This window comes from Nannobrachium achirus (assembly GCF_963921795.1).
Source record: "Nannobrachium achirus genome assembly, chromosome: 18".
In the NCBI taxonomy this organism is placed as follows: Eukaryota; Metazoa; Chordata; class Actinopteri; order Myctophiformes; family Myctophidae; genus Nannobrachium; species Nannobrachium achirus.
Window position 1 is genome coordinate 13,463,348 of NC_137825.1, and position 17,636 is coordinate 13,480,983.

Consider the following 17,636-nt stretch of genomic DNA (forward strand, 5'->3'; position numbering starts at 1 on the left):
ATCGGCTATTTTCAAAATAGAACCGTGTTACACAAAATGCAATTCTTCAACTCTTAGTGCTCGTCAGGGTGGGGGGTCCCCAGTTAAAATATGATTATTTTGAGGGTCCCTGGCCTGAAAAGGTTGAGAACCACTGCTCTACCACGCATCTGCCCCCTATTCTCCTAGACCTCTCTTCTCGCAGCTCGCCCGCCCCTTCTCAGTCGCCCCCCTCACGTTCTCTCTCTCTCTGTTTCTCACACGACTGTGCGTTTCCCAACGAGTCTGTGGCCTTAAGCTAGATGCAGAATAGACCAACATTTTGAGTGAAAATCTTTAACTCAAATCTTTGCTTCTGGGGGTCCCCGGAACAAAACAGTTTTCTGAAGAAAATAATATGTTGCTGTCAGTGGTTCTCAAACTATGTCATGTCAAGGACCCCCAAAATTATATGTATTTGGCCACGGACCCCCAGCACAAAATATTTTGTTCCAGGGACTCCCAGAAGTAAAGATTTGAGTTAACATTTTTCACTCAAAACGTTGGTCTATTCTGCATCTAGCTTAAGGCCACAGACTCGTTTGGAAACGCTTGGTCACATTTCTCACACGGCGTAGGTTTTCGTCAGTGCCAGTTGTCTTCCCCTCTCTCTCTCTCTCTCTCTCTCTCTCTCTCTCTCTCTCTCTCTCTCTCTGTCTGTCTCTTGTGGAGAGGGGGATTGGCCAGTATTGAGGGTAATCCACTTATACTAAATGTATCTCATCAGGACCTCTAAGACCCCAAGGATTCCATAGGCGCCTCCCTCCCTGTTTGTGCCCTGTTGTTGTCTGCTCGGTGTGCCTGTTGTTGGCACTTTGTGTTATGTGTGTGGCGTGTCGGCTTTGTGTGTGTGTGACTGTGTGTGCGTGAGTGTGTGTGTGTGTGTGTGTGTGTGTGTGTGTGTGTGTGTGTGTGTGGTTGTGCTCTGCCATTTTGGGCAGAGCACAGTGTGTGTCAGGGACTAACGGTAATGCTGCATGTCTTGTATTGTGCGGCATCCGTGCATGTTGTAATACTGTCATTGTTCTAGCCTCCACCGAACACATCCACTGTCCACCCAGGGCAGCTCCTGGTATTAATATCCCAGCGAGAGAGAGAGAGAGAGAGGGAGAGGGAGAGAGAGAGGGAGAGAGGGAGAGAAAAGTAAGAGCTCAGCAGAAATCTTTTTGGCTCTTCACAGAGCTCAGCGTGTGTGTGCGTGTGCGTGTGCCTGTTTGTGTGTGTGTCTTACTCCAACTGGCCTGGTTCAAGCGTGGGTATATATGTAGGTGTGTGTTCACTGTGTTGTGTGTGCAGTGCACGTGTTTGCCAGGGGAGAAGGAAGCAGGCCAGCAGAGAGAGAGGGGGAGTTTTAGAACAGTATTGGTTTTTGCAGTGAGCAGCGAGCGCCCAGGCAGGCAGAGACACCTCACACTAGGGATGGGACGATAAGCCATATTATCTTTTTATCGTGATAAAAAACACGATAATCGTATCGTGGAGATTTAATTGTTGTTGTGTTCTCGCTGAAAGCGAGCACACGTATGTTATCTTCATTATTTATCTATCAAGAGTCTCCTCAAAATGATGTAAGACATCTATCAGTCAAGTTCTCCTCGACAGTAAGGCAGGGCTACCAGTTGGTAGATCCTTTATACCCATACATGGTGTTACATGTGAGCCCATACAGTATTTCTAGTTTATTGTGATATCGTCCTCCGTCATGCACTGGGATCAGTTAAATACTAGTTGCAACGTTCTTTTGGGAAAGAACGCTGGAATGATCTCTAACTGCGTGTGTGTGTTGTGTATGGTGGGGAGAGAGGGGAGACAGCCATGGAGAAAGCACTTTGACTGAGTGCGTGCGTGCATGCGTGCGTGCGTGTGTGCGCCGTGGTGATAGAGAGGGGGGGAGAGAGAAGGGGAGACGCGACTGTTGCTCAAAGGTAGTGTGCGGACTGTTGTCCAAACATTTTTATTTATCTGCCACAGTGTCATGATGTCATAGAATCGCCGTAATGCGATCTTATAAGAAATGAGATCGCATAGGAGTCTGAATCGAGATCGCGATCCATTTTTCGATTAATCGCCCAGCACTAATGGGCGCTGGGGTTCATTTGGTGCCGACCTGTGCGCGCATACTGGTTTTTATCAGTGTGGCGTGGACCATTAAAGGGCCATTTCACCTCTGGGACAACCAGATCTTATTTTATTGATGTCTGGGACACAATCAACACAATCCTGAGTGATCTGGGGTTTTTTTTTTTTTATATATTTTAGTATTTCAGCATGCTCTAATGATGCATTTTGCATCATCTTAGCACTTCCTAATTTCATTTCATGACTACATGACTTATTTTTCTGGCCATCCGGGTGCAAATTTCAAATCTTCCTACTGTTATCTACTACACATACTACTACCATTGAGTGATTGCAAATTCTTCCAGGGGTGAAATTCCCCTTTAAGGCTGTGACGCCTGATTATGGATCCCACTGGAGAAGATGGATGGAAACGGTATATAGCGCTCGTTTTCACCAGCGTCGGCAGGTTAGCATTTCACCAGGTTAGCATTCACCAGAGTTAGTTTTACTGAGGTTAAGGTTAGAGTTAGGGTTAGTGTTAGGGTTAAGGATAGGTTTAGGTTTGGGTGCACCTCTGCCGCGGTCCAAGTGACTACAACGGAGCGCTCCCTACATCCGGTTCAGCCAATCACAAGCTTCAAAAATTAGTCCGGGGCATGTTTATCCATCTTTCCCAGTGGGATCCATAATCACGCGGCAGTGACACCTCACACTGCTGGACAGACAGACAGACAGACAGACAGACAGACAGACAGACAGACAGACAGACAGACAGACAGACAGACAGACAGACAGACAGACAGACAGACAGACAGACAGACAGACAGACAGACAGACAGACAGACAGACAGAGATGGAAAACTAGAGCATTTTGATTCGAGGGAGGAGGAACTATACCACAGCAGGCCGGGCCGCTCAATACGCACTCACCGTGAAACCTGTGCGCGGTTAATTTATGTATTTATTTATATTTGTGCCCACTTCTGAGTCATTAAGGGTTCAGGGCATCTAGCTACAGTAGGTCCCCCGCTCTATTCCTGGCACCCTAAGCCTATGGTCTGTCACAACCAGCCTATTGTGAACACTGAGGCAGGATTAGTCTACATGTCCATGTACTGTAGTATTCCAGTGTCATCGTACACTTGACCACTTCCAGTCGGCTGAGCCGGGGGTGTCGCAGCAAATTCTGGGCCCTGGGTAAAAGGATTCACTGCAGTACCCCCATGAATGTTCTTCATATTTTGTGCTTTAACTATTGAAAAATAGCAGATATACAAGCTCACAGCGCGGCACCGAGTGCCGCACTGCGAGCTTGTAGATCTGCTATTTTTGAAAAATCGTGATAATGTGTGCAAGCCTAAACCTATGTTTCTATGTCGGTGGTGCTCAGACTTTTTCAAGTGAAGGACCCCCAAAATGATATGTATTTGGCCACAGACCCCCATCTCAAAATATTTAGTTCCAGGGAACCCCCCCAGAGGCAAAACTTTATTTAGAAATGTTCGCTTAAAAAATACATATATTCAGAGATCTGCACACATTTTCACGACTTCTCAAAAATAGCAGATCTACCATCTCGCAGCGTGGCACTCGGTGCAGCGCTGTGAGCTTGTATATCTGCTATTTTTCAATAGCTAAAGTATATAAAATAATTCCAGGCCCCTCCACCACCTTGGGCCCTAGTAACTCAGTCCCACTTTCTCCGCCCCTTGTGACACCCCTGTGCTGAGCTCTTGAGATAAATGAACACTGTTTAGTGTACTACACCAGTGGTTCTCAACCTTTTCAGGCCACGGCCCCCAAAATAATCATATTTGAACTGGGGACCCCGCCACTCTGATGAGTACTAAGAGTACGCTTTGTATAACATGGTTCTATTGTGAAAATAGCCTCGCATTGCGAGGTGTTGTGAGCATATAGATCTGCTATTTTCACAATTTCTGCCTCTAATATTTGACAATTTGGCCAATGTTTAATTTGTCATTTTAGCTGTATTAAAAAGTCCTTAAATTGTCACTTTAGAAATGTGCATAATACCCTCTATACACTTAAGCTGTATGTTGGTTAGTTTCCTTTTGAGAGAAAACATTACAAAAATGTCAAGGGGCCGCGGGCCAGTTGATAAAATGACATTACTTGATAACTTCTCTCTTTTATTTGCTTTATTTCCACATAACGTAAGACAAATGCAATGTGCATTATTTTATGGCTTAAAAATCGGCAATTTCAGTGGCCGCTTTTAAGATATTTTGGGCATTATCTCTGGAACGGGAGGTCCAATCTGCTCAGTTTAAAGCTTGTTGGATGCGTGACTTCGAGGACATTAACACAAACTCTGCCATCAAAATACCCCTTTGTACCCCTTCTCTGCCATGCCCGTAGAACCCGTAAATGTAATAAAAATTAATTAAAAAACATTTTTTTATCGAAGCGCAACTAAAATAGGCCGGAACTAATGCTCCGTGATCGGTTTCTACACAGACACATTATTGAGCGGACAACTTTAACATTGGAGTCCCTGAACCGGAAGCGGAAGTCCGTCCTCTATTTTGGCCCAGCTTACTGTCTGAACTCCGCGGCTTACAGATGGAGAATTTATTGATCAATTGAAAAAGTTTCAACGGATTTGAGAAGCTGATGGAATACGCGAACACACGAGCAGTGTCCGATCACGCACGATGGGAACTGGACGAGCGCCCACGTTAACAGGTAGGACTTGGAGAAGCCGGCAGTGAAAGACATAGAGAAATTAACGGGCTTTACGGCCGTAAACTACGAATGAGTTAAGGTGGTGGGCCAGTCAAAATTGTACTTCCGGCCCGCGGGCCGGAGTTTGAGTATCACTTGTACTACACAAACCACGTCCATGCAACACTTACTGCACGGTCACCCATCCAAGGCGGCTCGCTGCGTGAGCGGGCAGTGTGCCCGCCCGCTAGGATTTGGGTGTGTGTTTTCTTTTTTTTATGTGACAGGGGGGGCCAATGTGAGCTCACGCTGCATGGCCTGGTGGGTAAGTCTCCCAAAGCTCCAGTAAACACCACAGTAATCTGAGGGGAGAGCCAGGGAGACAGAGAGGGGGATGTAGGTGGTTAGCTAAGGGCTAGCCCCTTAGCCTTAAGCCCCTGTATGTACTTGGTTGACCGGAGTCCCCCAGGGCTCTATATTAAGCTCCTCTACTCCCCCCTTGTACTCACGTTTGCAATGCTTTGTGTGAGCTTGTTGATTGGCTATTCTTTTGCCAAATTGTTCTCCACAGATTTAGGGACTCTAGTGGTTGGTATCCATGCGGGAAGGCTTGACTGGTTGCAAGCACATCACACATGCACGCATGCACTAGGGCATTCACCAAATATTCGAATATTCGAATATCAAAGTCACTATTCAACGCTGTTCACCGGAGTCGAATATTCGCTTATTTTTATTGTTTTCTCTTTGTTAATGCTCTATACCAGGTGTTCTCAAACCTTTTCAGGCTGTGACCCCCAAAATAAACATATATGAACGGGGGATCCCCACCCTGACAAGCACTCTGTTCCGTAGATAAATATTGTGAAAATAGCAGATCTACATGCTCACAGTTGTGAGCATGTAGATCGGCTATTTTCACAATGTCCGCCTCTTGCTTACTTAATATTTGCCAGTTTAGCCAGTCCTGTCGAATATTCGACTATTCGAATACCTTGAGGTCGAATAATTCAAATACTAAAAATCACTATTCGTGAAAGCCCTAGCCAGCACAAGCACACGCACATGCACATGCACACACAGACACAGACACACACAGACACACGCACACACACTTCTCACTAGGGATGGGACGATATGAAAACTTCATATCACGATTATTGTGACAAAATAAATCGTGATTTACGATATTATCGCGATAATCAAAATCCATTATCCTGGGACCAAACATTGCGACGCGTTGTGAGCTTGTAGATCGACTATTTTTTGGCAAAGACATTTGAGAGACTGAGAGACTGTATCAATTATGTATATTATAAGTACCTTTTACCAATTATAGAAGGTTTAAGTGGTACTGGATATGCAGCTCGGCAAATAATAGGTGAATTCATCCCAGTGCATGACGGAGGACGTTATCACGATAAATTAGATCTCCACGAGATCCTCTTCTGTGCCCGGGTAGCTCAGTCGGTAGAGCTCTTGCCTTTGTACCGCAAGGTCATGGGTTCGATTCCGGGCACCGCCAACTCAGCGTATGAGTAGCACGGCTTGGCAAGTCATGCGGCAAGTACTGGGAGCTGATGGTAGGTGTGGCGCTCCACCTCAGCAGTCCATCTCCCAGGGGTCTAGCGCATTGTAACGGGGACAGACTCCCGCGTGTTACCGGCTGATACCGACAATAAGCCACTCCCGACCTACTCTTTCCACGATATGATTATCGTGATTGTTTTTTATCACGATACACGATAATATCGCTTATCGTCCCTTCACTACTTCTCACCCAGTCTGATTAAAGAGGTGGCTGATTAAAGGAGTAGTTCACCCCCAAAATGACTTTTTTTTCTATTGATTACTCATGCCATGGAGACTAGAGTTCAATAATATTTTTAGTTTTTTGTCGCATTCCTAAGACAAAAATGTGATAACAATAAATTTACCCCCATTCGTTCCGGATGGGGGCCCGTTTCGAAACGGGTCCCCATCCGGAATCAATGGGGGTAAATTTACTCGAATCAATTTTTTGTCTTAGGAATGTGACAAAAACCAAAAAATATTATTGAACTCTACTCTCCATGGCATGAGTTATCAATAGGAAAAAAAAGTCATTTTGGGGGTGAACTACTCCTTTAAAGGCATTTAATGATGCTACATTCACGCCTTGAAGTTTGATGTGTTTTACGTTTTAAGCAGATTTGAAAATCATAAAATGTTGACGAACAACAAACAATGTCTCCAAGTCTGGGCACCACTTGTGTGTGTGTGTGTGTGTGTGTGATGAATGATGCGTGCATGCACGGATTGCACGCATGCTAGTATTCCATTATTCCATGTACCCCCCCCCCCACGCTGATGTAAGACAAGGCTGTAGGCCCGCCCCCTGGCAAAGCAGATGGCCAATTAGAGAACAGCAGGAAGTGCCAGTAATTACCCGCCAGCTAGCTCTCTCTCTTTCCCATCCTCTACTTACACACACACACACACACACACACACACACAAACACGCACACACCAACAAATAAGGAGATTGAATGAATTAGTGAGTGCTGCAGTGACACTGCACCATGGTAGACGGACACACGCACAAGCGCACGCCGCTCGCACGCACACACACACACACACACACAGGGGAGCTGTGATCCTCTTCTAGCAAATGGACATTCGATGTAATCCTCCCTCTCTCTCTCTCTCTCCCTCTCGATCTGTCTGTCTGTCTGTCTCGCTCTCTTTCTCTCGCTCTCTCTGTCTGTCTGTCTCGCACTCTCTCTCTCTCTCTCTCTCTCTCTCTCTCTCTCTCTCTCTCTCTCTCTCTCTCTCTCGCTGTCTGTCTCTTGCTGCTGGTGCTCGCTCTCTCCTCCTGCGTCACTAGTGTAATTAGAAGGTGGTTGATGTCTCTCTCTCTCTCTCTCTCTCTCATTCTCTCTCTCTCGTTCTCTCTCTCAGATTAGGGAAATCTATACCTGGCAGGGAGAGAGACAGACTTGACAGGCGAGGCAGGGCAGGGAGGACGCCTGGGCTCCCTTAGCGAAGAAGAGCAGGGGATCTTTGTCTCGGTGTCGACACCTTGACCACCTTTAGGGCCGATTAAAAGACTCCACTTTTAGAGACTAATTTATTTACGTTTGGTTCGGGGAGTCACACAATCTTGGTGGCACCGAACAGCCGAATTAATGACGGTACCTTCTCCCTCCCCCCATACCTCTGAATGATGTCGTATTGTAGTTTGGACAGAGCCGAACGCAAATTCAAAGGAATGTCGTGGCGGTCAGGCAGAAACCTGTGTTTTTTAAGTTGTTTTAATTTTAAAGCCTGACTAGATCGTACTGCTCAAAATGCGAGTTGTCGACCTGCAAAGTACCGGTATAACGGTAGTTTTGGACACATGAGGGTTTTCCTAGATTTTTGTTAGAGAAACAAAGCAGCCTTGGTCTTCGAAAACAAGCCCAGAGCAGTGTCCAGGTCTCATGATCACACACACACACGCACAGGCAGTCCCCAGCTAAATGAGTTAATGTGGCATCAAAATCTGTCTTGCCACAATATACCATTTGAAAACTTTTTAAAAAAAATATATTTGGAATATTGGATGGGGTTCCCTGGCACAAAATATTTTTAATTGGGGGAGGGGATCTGTGGCCAAATATGTTCTGATTTAGTGGGTTCTTGACGTAAACATTTTTGAGAACCTCTGGTTTAAACAACGTTGGGACACCACTCCAATTCCAGAGTCACAGAATTGATATGAGTATGGTCGATATATCGGCTGTTATTTGACTTTGACAGTATATGATGACATTTAGTATTTGCAATTATGCAGCTGACGTGTTTCAGATTTTTAAACCAATTATCCTGGCTTCCCTGTTTTTGGGAATGTTATTTTAGGGGCGAAAATTCAGCTTGTAGATCAGCTGTTTTGAAATAAAATAGCGTCTCTAAATATCAGTCAAAACGTTTGGTAATCTGTATTCTGTTGTCTAGGACAAAAATAGCTATCAGCAACAAACCCAAAAATATGTAATTGGTTTTTGGCTCTGACGACGACGGCGACGATTGATAATCAAGGCCGAGATGTCTTTGGCGTATTCGTAGAAAATACGACTGCAATAATTACTTTTGGCTGCATTTTGATTTCTCACCAACGAGGCCATTGTGTCTAATATGTCATCTCAGAGATAGCCAGCCGGCCGGCCCGGCTCGCCACGCATGCAAATCTTCCCAAAAATGAGTCGGGAGCTCTTTGTGCCGGTGCCGCAGCTCTCTCTGTCTTGCGTCAGAGCCGCGTGCGTCGTCGATGTGCAGGGACATGCTGGGCCCCTGATTCAGCCCGGGAAAAAGAGTTGGAGAGGACCTCGTTTGCATGCTATAGAGAGAGAGATCTCTCTATAGCGCTGCTGCTACTCAAAGATTTGCCATTTCAGATCATGACAAGTGACAAGCCAGTGGGCCAATTACATGAGTTATATTTTGTCATTGTCGGGTGGAAACCTTGTATGTCCAAAACCGTTTTGTATTTATCATTTTAAAAATTATTTAAACTAGTGAAAACAGCCGATCTACAAGCACACAACGTGTGCTTGTAGATCTGCTGTTTTCACTACTTTTGTGCGACGGCCTTGTATGATGAAGCAGGGCTTTGCTTTGCGAAAAAATTTACAAATTTGAAACTTGGAGATACGAGGTTTCTGCCCGACAGTGACGATTTACTTTGTTGGCCACCCAGCCCCCCAAAATGGGGGAATGAACCGGCCGCTCGGGAGTTGTCCCGCTTTTCCCAATGGCCAGCACGTCCCTGTCGACGTGGGATTCATCTCGGCGATGATAAGCAAAACGAGCGCCGGCTCGTTCCCTCCTGACTCACGGCTGCCGGTGTCGTCACCCCAGCTGACCTCTGACCCCGCCTACGTGGCTGTCACCAGGCAGCCGGGGGCGGTGAGTGATGAGTCACGTGACCCAACACGCCCACGCGCACCAACCGTCACGTGCACGCAATGGTTGGCCAAGCACACATAGACATCAGGGGGCTTGAGCCCCTGCCCTTTTATCCTAGTCTGTAAAAAGTGCCCTCTGAGTCCAGACCATGAATGCAGTTTTTACTGTGGTGAAAGAAATGAAAAAAATGCCCCCTCTTTCCATGCCATGCCTGAAGGCAGCATCCGAGAGAATGCTACCTTCAAACTCTTCTGAACTTGAATGCAACATCTTCTGCTGAAAGAATTGCCCTCTCTGCGTAGAAATCCATGCCGTTACACAACATCTCCAGTATTGACTTGATTATGCAGTTCAGTGTGGTATCAAGTACCAATCAAGTACCGAAAATAGCCGACCTCCAAGCTCACAACGCGCCGCTCTGTGACACGTTATGAGCTTGGAGGTCTGCTATTTTCGATATTTCCACTAAAAGCCCCTTTTAGAAATGTCAGCCCCCTGCCTCTCTAACATTCCCTTGCACGTCACAGCGTAGCACCATCACATGCACCCACAAGCCGGGGCCAAGCGCACACCCAGGCTCGGATGGGGTCGAACGTTCCTTTGCTGTCTGTTGGGCCAGAAACCTTATATCTCCATTAGGGCTGCAACTAACGATTATTTTCATAATCGATTAATCTGATTATGGCACTTATTTACCCATTACCTTATAAATGTGATATTTTAGGTTATTTTAAACATGTTCTAACTAACAAAAAAGGTTTAGATTAGGTTTTTAATAAAAGACAAATAAACAAAATACCCTTTTCTGACTGCATACTAACCTTTCGTTTTAGGGCGTCATTTTCAAATTTGCCATAGGTTTTTTAAGGCTTTTTTCATATCGGACTTGGGCCTAAAAATAATCATTTAATTAATTTTAGACATATAAGGTTTCCACTCGACAGTGACAGTGATAGATTAAATGCACGCAACATAGTTGGGATATACGATACCAGTTACTGTATATCCTAAAAACAAGGCTTTTTGGAGGATGTTTATTTTTATTTTTTTATTGCGTGCATGCGTTTGTGTGTTGACTGTTCTTGCTAGCATTCTGTGTGTTGTTCCCTCGCGCACTAGAAATGCCAGCACTGCAATGTTCCACCACTGGGCCTCAGACTAACCCATTTACACACACACACACACACACACACACACACACACACACACACACACATACACACACACACACACACACACACACACACACACACACACACACACACACACACACACACGCACACACACACCTCTTGCGTAACACGGCCACACAGTCATTTGCAGATGAATTTTTGCATGACCCCAACGACTAAAACAGTCGCTTGTGGTCATTGGTGCTTTGCGTAAAGTGACAAGATTCACACTTGGGCTGTTTAACGTTTCAGTGGCCAACGGACCCAGCAGCTGTCATTACAAGTGCGGAACACGCCGCCTTCCAAGCTTTTTTAGATCGACTACTTTGTGTGCACAACGCACAACCTTTGCGCACAACGCTGTTGCATGTGTGGCAGAGTGACTCACTCTCTCAGCCCTGATGGCCTCAAACGTCTAGTATCTCCCTCTGTCCATAGGGATGTCCCTTTGGTCTAGTTAAGATATTGGACTTTCACATGGGAGACCAGAGTTGGAATCCTGGGTGTTAGAAATGACACATACTGTAGGTAATACATAAAATATGTATTCAATACATCTAATTATCTATAATTAGTAGTAAGACGCCTCAGGGCGACATGCCTAACCCTGAAGGGCGAGGTCGCGCCAATTCTTTGCCATCAGGAAAGTGATATATATGGGACCAGTTACCCATACTGTATATGGAGATCCCTGGTACCCATATATGTATCCCTTTTATGCCCATACATGGAGATCCCTGTCTGAACCAGCCACACATATGGGCTGTCTTTCTCCATATATGGGCATTCCCATATGAAGTCGTATTAGATATGGGCTTAATATTGATGACATCATGGATCTCCATAAATGGGCATAAAAGGGATTCTGTTAGATGGAGATCCCTATCTGAACCAGCCACACAGATTTGGGCCATTTCTTGGCTATCTGGCCAGTGATATATATCGATGACATCAGGGACATTCATGGGGAATCCCCATAATATGGACTTTTACGTAGGTGATATCACCTGTGATATCACTGGATGTGCCGGTTTTCATAGTAAACTTGCGACCATAAGTCGCAATAATATAATTATAATGCTTTATATATATAATATTATGTAATATCATTCTAAATCCAATATGTTGTTCACTATATCTAACTGCTTGTATTGACTGAAATTTGCCATGTCGTTCAGTAATAGGGATGGGTACCGAAATTCGGTACCGGGACAGAATCGATAAGAACATGACGGTTCCTGGGTACCCAAAAAATATATGTAATTTCGGTACTGCCTATCGGTTCCTAGATGTGATGCGCAAAATAAAAAAGACAGCACAAACAGCACAAATTGCACAATCCAAGCACCGCGATGCGTCGATTACACAGGCACATGCTGGAGCGTCTCTGTGTTGAATGGAGGAGTACAGACACAGCGTGGCGCGTCGCTCCAAGCTCATTCCGACCCTCCCCTCCTCCCTGTCCCTCTGCTCCCCCGTCTCAAGACAAGTAGGAATTGGGAAGAAATAGCCAACCAGCTACCAAGCTTTTCTTCTGGAATTAACCAAACTAGAATCCACTGTTCCACAGAGCGACAGAGGGTCTAACATTAGCACTACTGTGCTAGCTAGCTGAGAGCCCGATTTTTTTTTTAAGACCCTTGGGGGGGCCGGGGGGGGGGGGTTCTGGCCGGGCGGGGCGCCTGGCCTGTAAAGTGCTGCAGGAAACCCTGGATACCCATCATATAGAAAAGTGTGATGCACCATCTCGATGCATCGTAGAGTCGAAACGTTACCTGGTGCATCGTATTGGAATCGTGAGAGTAGTGCCAATGCACACACCTGCTGCAATGATACGCAGTATGAAATGTATTTCTTGCTTGTAACCCACATTAATCGTTTGCTCTCTGTCTCCCTCAGACCATCAGAAGCTGGAGAGAGAAGCGCGGATCTGTCGTTTGCTGAAGCACCCCAACATCGGTGAGTAATGTGTGTGTGTTAGCGATGGAACGATATGAACATTTCACGATTATTGTCCCCAAAGAAATTGTGATTAACGATATACGATATATATACGATATACGATATATATACGATATACAATATATATACGATATACGATATATATACAATATACGATGAAGAGATTTGGTAGAGAAAAGACTGTATCAAGTACGTTATTTCCAGGTCTGTTTGACCAATTATAGAGGGTTTAAATGGTACCGGATTTGCAGCTCGGCAAATAAAAGGTGAATTGATCCCAGTGCATGACGGAGGATAATTTCACGATAAATTTAAATCTCCATGATATACGATTATTGGTATAGTGGAGTGTTTTCTATCACGATAAACGATAATGGGTAGTACTATCGTCCCATCCCTAGGCTAGTGTGTTTGTGGACTTTGTGCACATCAGTGTGTGTTAACTTACCATGCAAGGTTATCCTAGTATCCACAAGGATGGAAGAAATAGAGAAAAGTCCGGGGACGGTGAGGTGAGGACATTCTGATATCTCGATGATGCTTTCCAAAGCCATTTTAGGGTAGGGGGGGATAGTATATTAGGTATTAGGTATGCAGCGGTGAGGTGTAAGGTTAAGCCTGTTCGCACAAGCTGCGTGTGTGTGTGCAGGGGCGTCACAAGGGGTAGGAAAGTGGGACTGAGTTACTGTGGCCCAAGGTGGAGGGGCCCTAGTAACTTTATCTATTGAAAAATAGCAGATATACAAGCTCACAGCGCGGCACCGAGTGCCGCGCTGCGAGCTTGTAGATCTGCTATTTTTGAAAAGTTGTGAAAATGTGTGAAAATCTTTGAATATATGTATTTTTTAAGCGAACATTTCTAACTCAAATTTTGCTTCTGGGGGTCCCTGGAATTAAATATTTTGAGATCGGGCTCCGTGGCCAAATACATATCATCTTCGGGGTCCTTGACATAGGTTTCTTGCACACATTTTCACGATTTTTCAAAAATAGCAGATCTACAAGCTCGCGGCACTCGGTGCCACGCTGTGAGCTTGTATATCTGCTATTTTTCAATAGTTAACATTCATGGGGGGCCCGCAGTGAATCCTTGTACCCAGGGCCCAGAATTTGGTGTGACGCCTGTGTGTGTGTGTGTGTGTGTGTGTGTGTGTGTGTGTGTGCGTGTGCGTGCGTGCGTTTCCTCCCAGGCCATGTAGGGTAAGGTTCTTCTACATCGGAGAGTGCACGGAGAATGGGTTATTAGGGCCTGGCTGTGAGAAACTGGCTGAGTTGTATTATCAGTATCACAGAGAATCTGTCAAAGCCTGATAAGCTATTTGGAGCCGGCTTCTCGTCTGGTGAGAAATTCACCCACTTTAAACCCGTTCTCGACCTGGAACGAACGCGTCTGTGTCACGTTAGACTTGAGCCGCTTTGACCTTATTTTATGCTTTAGATATTGAAAAATAGCAGATATACAAGCTCACAGAGTGCCACGCTACGAGCTTGTAGATCTGCAATTTTTTGAAAAGGCTGTGAACATTTTGTGCAAGTCTTTGAATACCCGATTCTATAGATGTCTTCTAAATCAGGGGTCTTCAATGTTTTCAGGCCAAGTACCCCTTAGTTGAGAGAGAGATGAAGCAGGGACCCCCACAACCTGTTCATAGATTCCATATAGTTTCATCGTTTGACAGCACAATCGGTGTATTTTGGATTCATGTTATTAATTTGTGTTTCTAGATATTTAACCACTTGAACAATCAATACTTATAAACACTCTGTACCTAGTCTGCTCTTTTTCCCCTCTACACCAAACCTCTTTGCCGAAAATAGCCGATCTACAAGCTCACAACTGCAAGGCATTGTGAGCTTGTAGATCTACTATTTTTGGCTTAAGTTCTCAGAATATGGACGCTAGTGTTCAAGTGGTTAATATAATAGAAAAAAAGGTTTCTATCACACAAAGATTTGGAGGACCCCCTGTAGTAACTCTCTATGATGAGTGAATAGGTGAAGGGGTCAGGGGATCAACGTCATGTCATTCATAGTGTAGTTTAGCCAGCAAAAACTCGGATGTGTGTCTCAAATTATGATCATTGGCAGAATCGCTGAAAAGTTTCGCTCAAAGAATACGTCCAGAGCTCAAAAAAGATTGAGAAGCACTGATCTAATGGGAGGTCAGCAGATTATATGGCAGTCATTTCTGCCCACTGACCCCAGACTAATAAGACCACTCACTCAGTGACAAATGGGAATTGAACCTGTGTGTTTTAACTCATGGAGCCAGTGTGTATCATTTATAAAGCACCTTGCAACAGCTGTTTATCTCTAAAGCATTTTATGGACTCCATCCACGATTCCTGTTATTTCTTAACCACTTAAGCCCTATTTCATACTTCCTTATACAACGGTGGGCCTTTTGCAGTTGTGGAGCGGCGTCGTAAGGGATGGGACGATATGAACATTTCATATCACGATTATTGTGACAAAAGAAATCGCGATTTACAATATTTTCACGATAATTAAAATCCATTATCCTGGGGTGGAACACTTGCCAAAAAATAGCAGATCTACAAGCTCACAACGCGTCACAATGCGACGCGTTGTGAGCTTGTAGATCGGCTATGTTTTGGCAAAGACATTTGATAGAGTGAAAAAAAGACTGTATCAAGTTCGTATAGTATAAGTTCCTTTTACTAGTTTTAGAGGGTTTAAGTGGTACCGGATATTATGCAGCTCGGGAAATAAAAGGTGAATTGAACCCAGTGCACGAAGGAGGACGATATCGCGATACATCTCCACGATACGATTATCCTGAGTGTTTTTTTATCACGATAAACGATAATATCGTCCCATCCCTAGTCATAAGCTTGTAGACCATCAGGTCGCAGTTACTATGCTGTCTTATCAGTCTGTCACGTCACACTTTTGCCTTACTCGTATCTCCGCCACCGTTTTCCCTAATGCCAAACTTTGCACACACACTCCTTGGATGGTAAATTACAACCTCCAACCTCATTTCTCACATGGCCCTCTTCTATTCTATTCTATTCTATTCTATTCTATTCTATTCTATTCTATTCTATTCTATTCTAGCACCACCATCAGGCCAATTTTAGCAAAACACATTTTTGCACACTGCTCCTACAGATTTTGCCCTAAAATCACGCAAAGCGGTACATAGTATCTCTAAAGTCATGTCATCAACATGGATCTGTCCCATTTCCCATATTCCCTCCTGATTGGCTACCATTGCCTTCTAAAGTGTGTGTATGTGACCTGACGGTGGCTTATCTCCCGATTAGGGAGTCTTACTGGTTCTCGTTGTTTTTAAAAACCTTCGCCTATAATGACATGACCAAAATACTTGTTGGGTGACAAGTGGTTAAGTAACCTAGTACATTGTTGAAAATGCCATGAAAATGAAGTTGTCAGTATTGATTATGATCACTATTATTATGTTTTTTATAAAGATAGTTAGATACTGTAGATTGCTTTGTTGTCATTCAACATATAAATGAAATGCATACACGGCGCCCACACCCTAGGTGGGGTTGGCGATAGGCCTTTCTGTGTGGAGTTTGCATGTTCTCTCCGTGTCTCCTAGGGTAGATGCCCTCACAAAAACATGCAGTAGTCCTGGTTTCTATACTACCTCCCCCTAGCCAGCCAGGTGCTCCCCAATTCCCCTGACGCGGCAGGGGGAGAGCGGAAACCAGGACTACAGGTTAGGTAGTTGGCACTGGGTGAGAAAATGGGTTGCAAAACCGTGGGATAAAAATATATAAAAGATAAATGCATACATTAGAGACATTTTGTTTCACTGGCTTTCTATGGAACTACTCTTAGTTAAAAGAAAGTTAAAATACTACAATACTAAAACCTAAAAACACCACTTAATAAATACCATCACAAGTCAGTGCATGCAGAAACAACAATACTATTGCATAGCAGCAGGATTCTTTCTTCAGCAGCATAGAGGGGAAAGGGCAGGAGAATATTGCACTTGTACGGGACAAGAGTTATTTAGAGTTCACAAGTCTGATGGCTTGGGGGGGAAAAAACACAAACTTCTGCTCCCGTCCCGACGCTGCGGTACCTGGTGCCAGAAGGCAGCAGATTGAACAGTTCCATGGTGTGGGCGGGTAGGGGTCAGTCGTGATGATGTTTGGCCTCTTGTCAGACAGCAGATTGTGGGCCAATGTCCTTTATCCCGTTTAGAACGGGTACACATTATTGCGTATCGTTATTTTATGCTTTAACTGTTGAAAAATAGCAGATATACAAGCTCACAGCGCGGCACCGAGTGCCGCGCCGCAAGCTTGTAGATCTGCTATTTTTTTTTAAATCGTGAAAATTTGAATTTTGACCCTGATTCTATAAGTGTCTTTTGAATCCTTCTAAGATTTTTTTGAAAAACCTATCAGCTGTCAGCAATCTGGCTAGCCATCGTCAAAGAAAAGGTCCTTTTCACTTAAATGGAGCTCAGTTAGTCTGTTCTTGAAAGACTACTATGTCAGTGGTTCTCAAACTTTTTCATGTGAAGGACCCCCAAAATGATATTTATTTGGCCACAGACCCCCCCCCCCCCCCATCTCAAAATATCTAGTTCCAGGGACCACCCAGAAGCAAAATTTGAGGTACAAACGTTCGCTTTGAAAATACATATATTCAAAGATTTGCACACATTTTCCCGACTTTTTCAAAAATAGCAGATCTACAAGCTCACAGCGCGGCACTCGGTGCCGCGCTGTGAGCTTGTATATCTGCTATTCTTCACTGGTTAAAGCACTCAATAATTCTAGGCCCTAAATGGGTTATGGA

The 17,636-nt window shown here is 44.6% G+C and overlaps 2 protein-coding genes across 11 annotated transcripts in view; both read left to right on the forward strand.

Annotated features, from left to right (window-relative positions):
- Positions 1–17,636, forward strand: part of eef2k (eukaryotic elongation factor 2 kinase) — a 369,092-nt gene that overhangs the window by 140,749 nt on the left and 210,707 nt on the right. The window lies entirely within an intron of this gene.
- LOC308303579 (calcium/calmodulin-dependent protein kinase type II subunit gamma-like) overlaps positions 1–17,636 on the forward strand; it is a 102,907-nt gene that overhangs the window by 11,678 nt on the left and 73,593 nt on the right. For all 8 annotated transcript variants that reach the window (XM_080747987.1, XM_080747980.1, XM_080747983.1 and 5 more), the window contains exon 3: positions 12,765–12,824. In XM_080747987.1, coding sequence (XP_080604113.1) covers positions 12,765–12,824 — 60 coding nt within the window. The remainder of the gene's footprint in view (positions 1–12,764; positions 12,825–17,636) is intronic.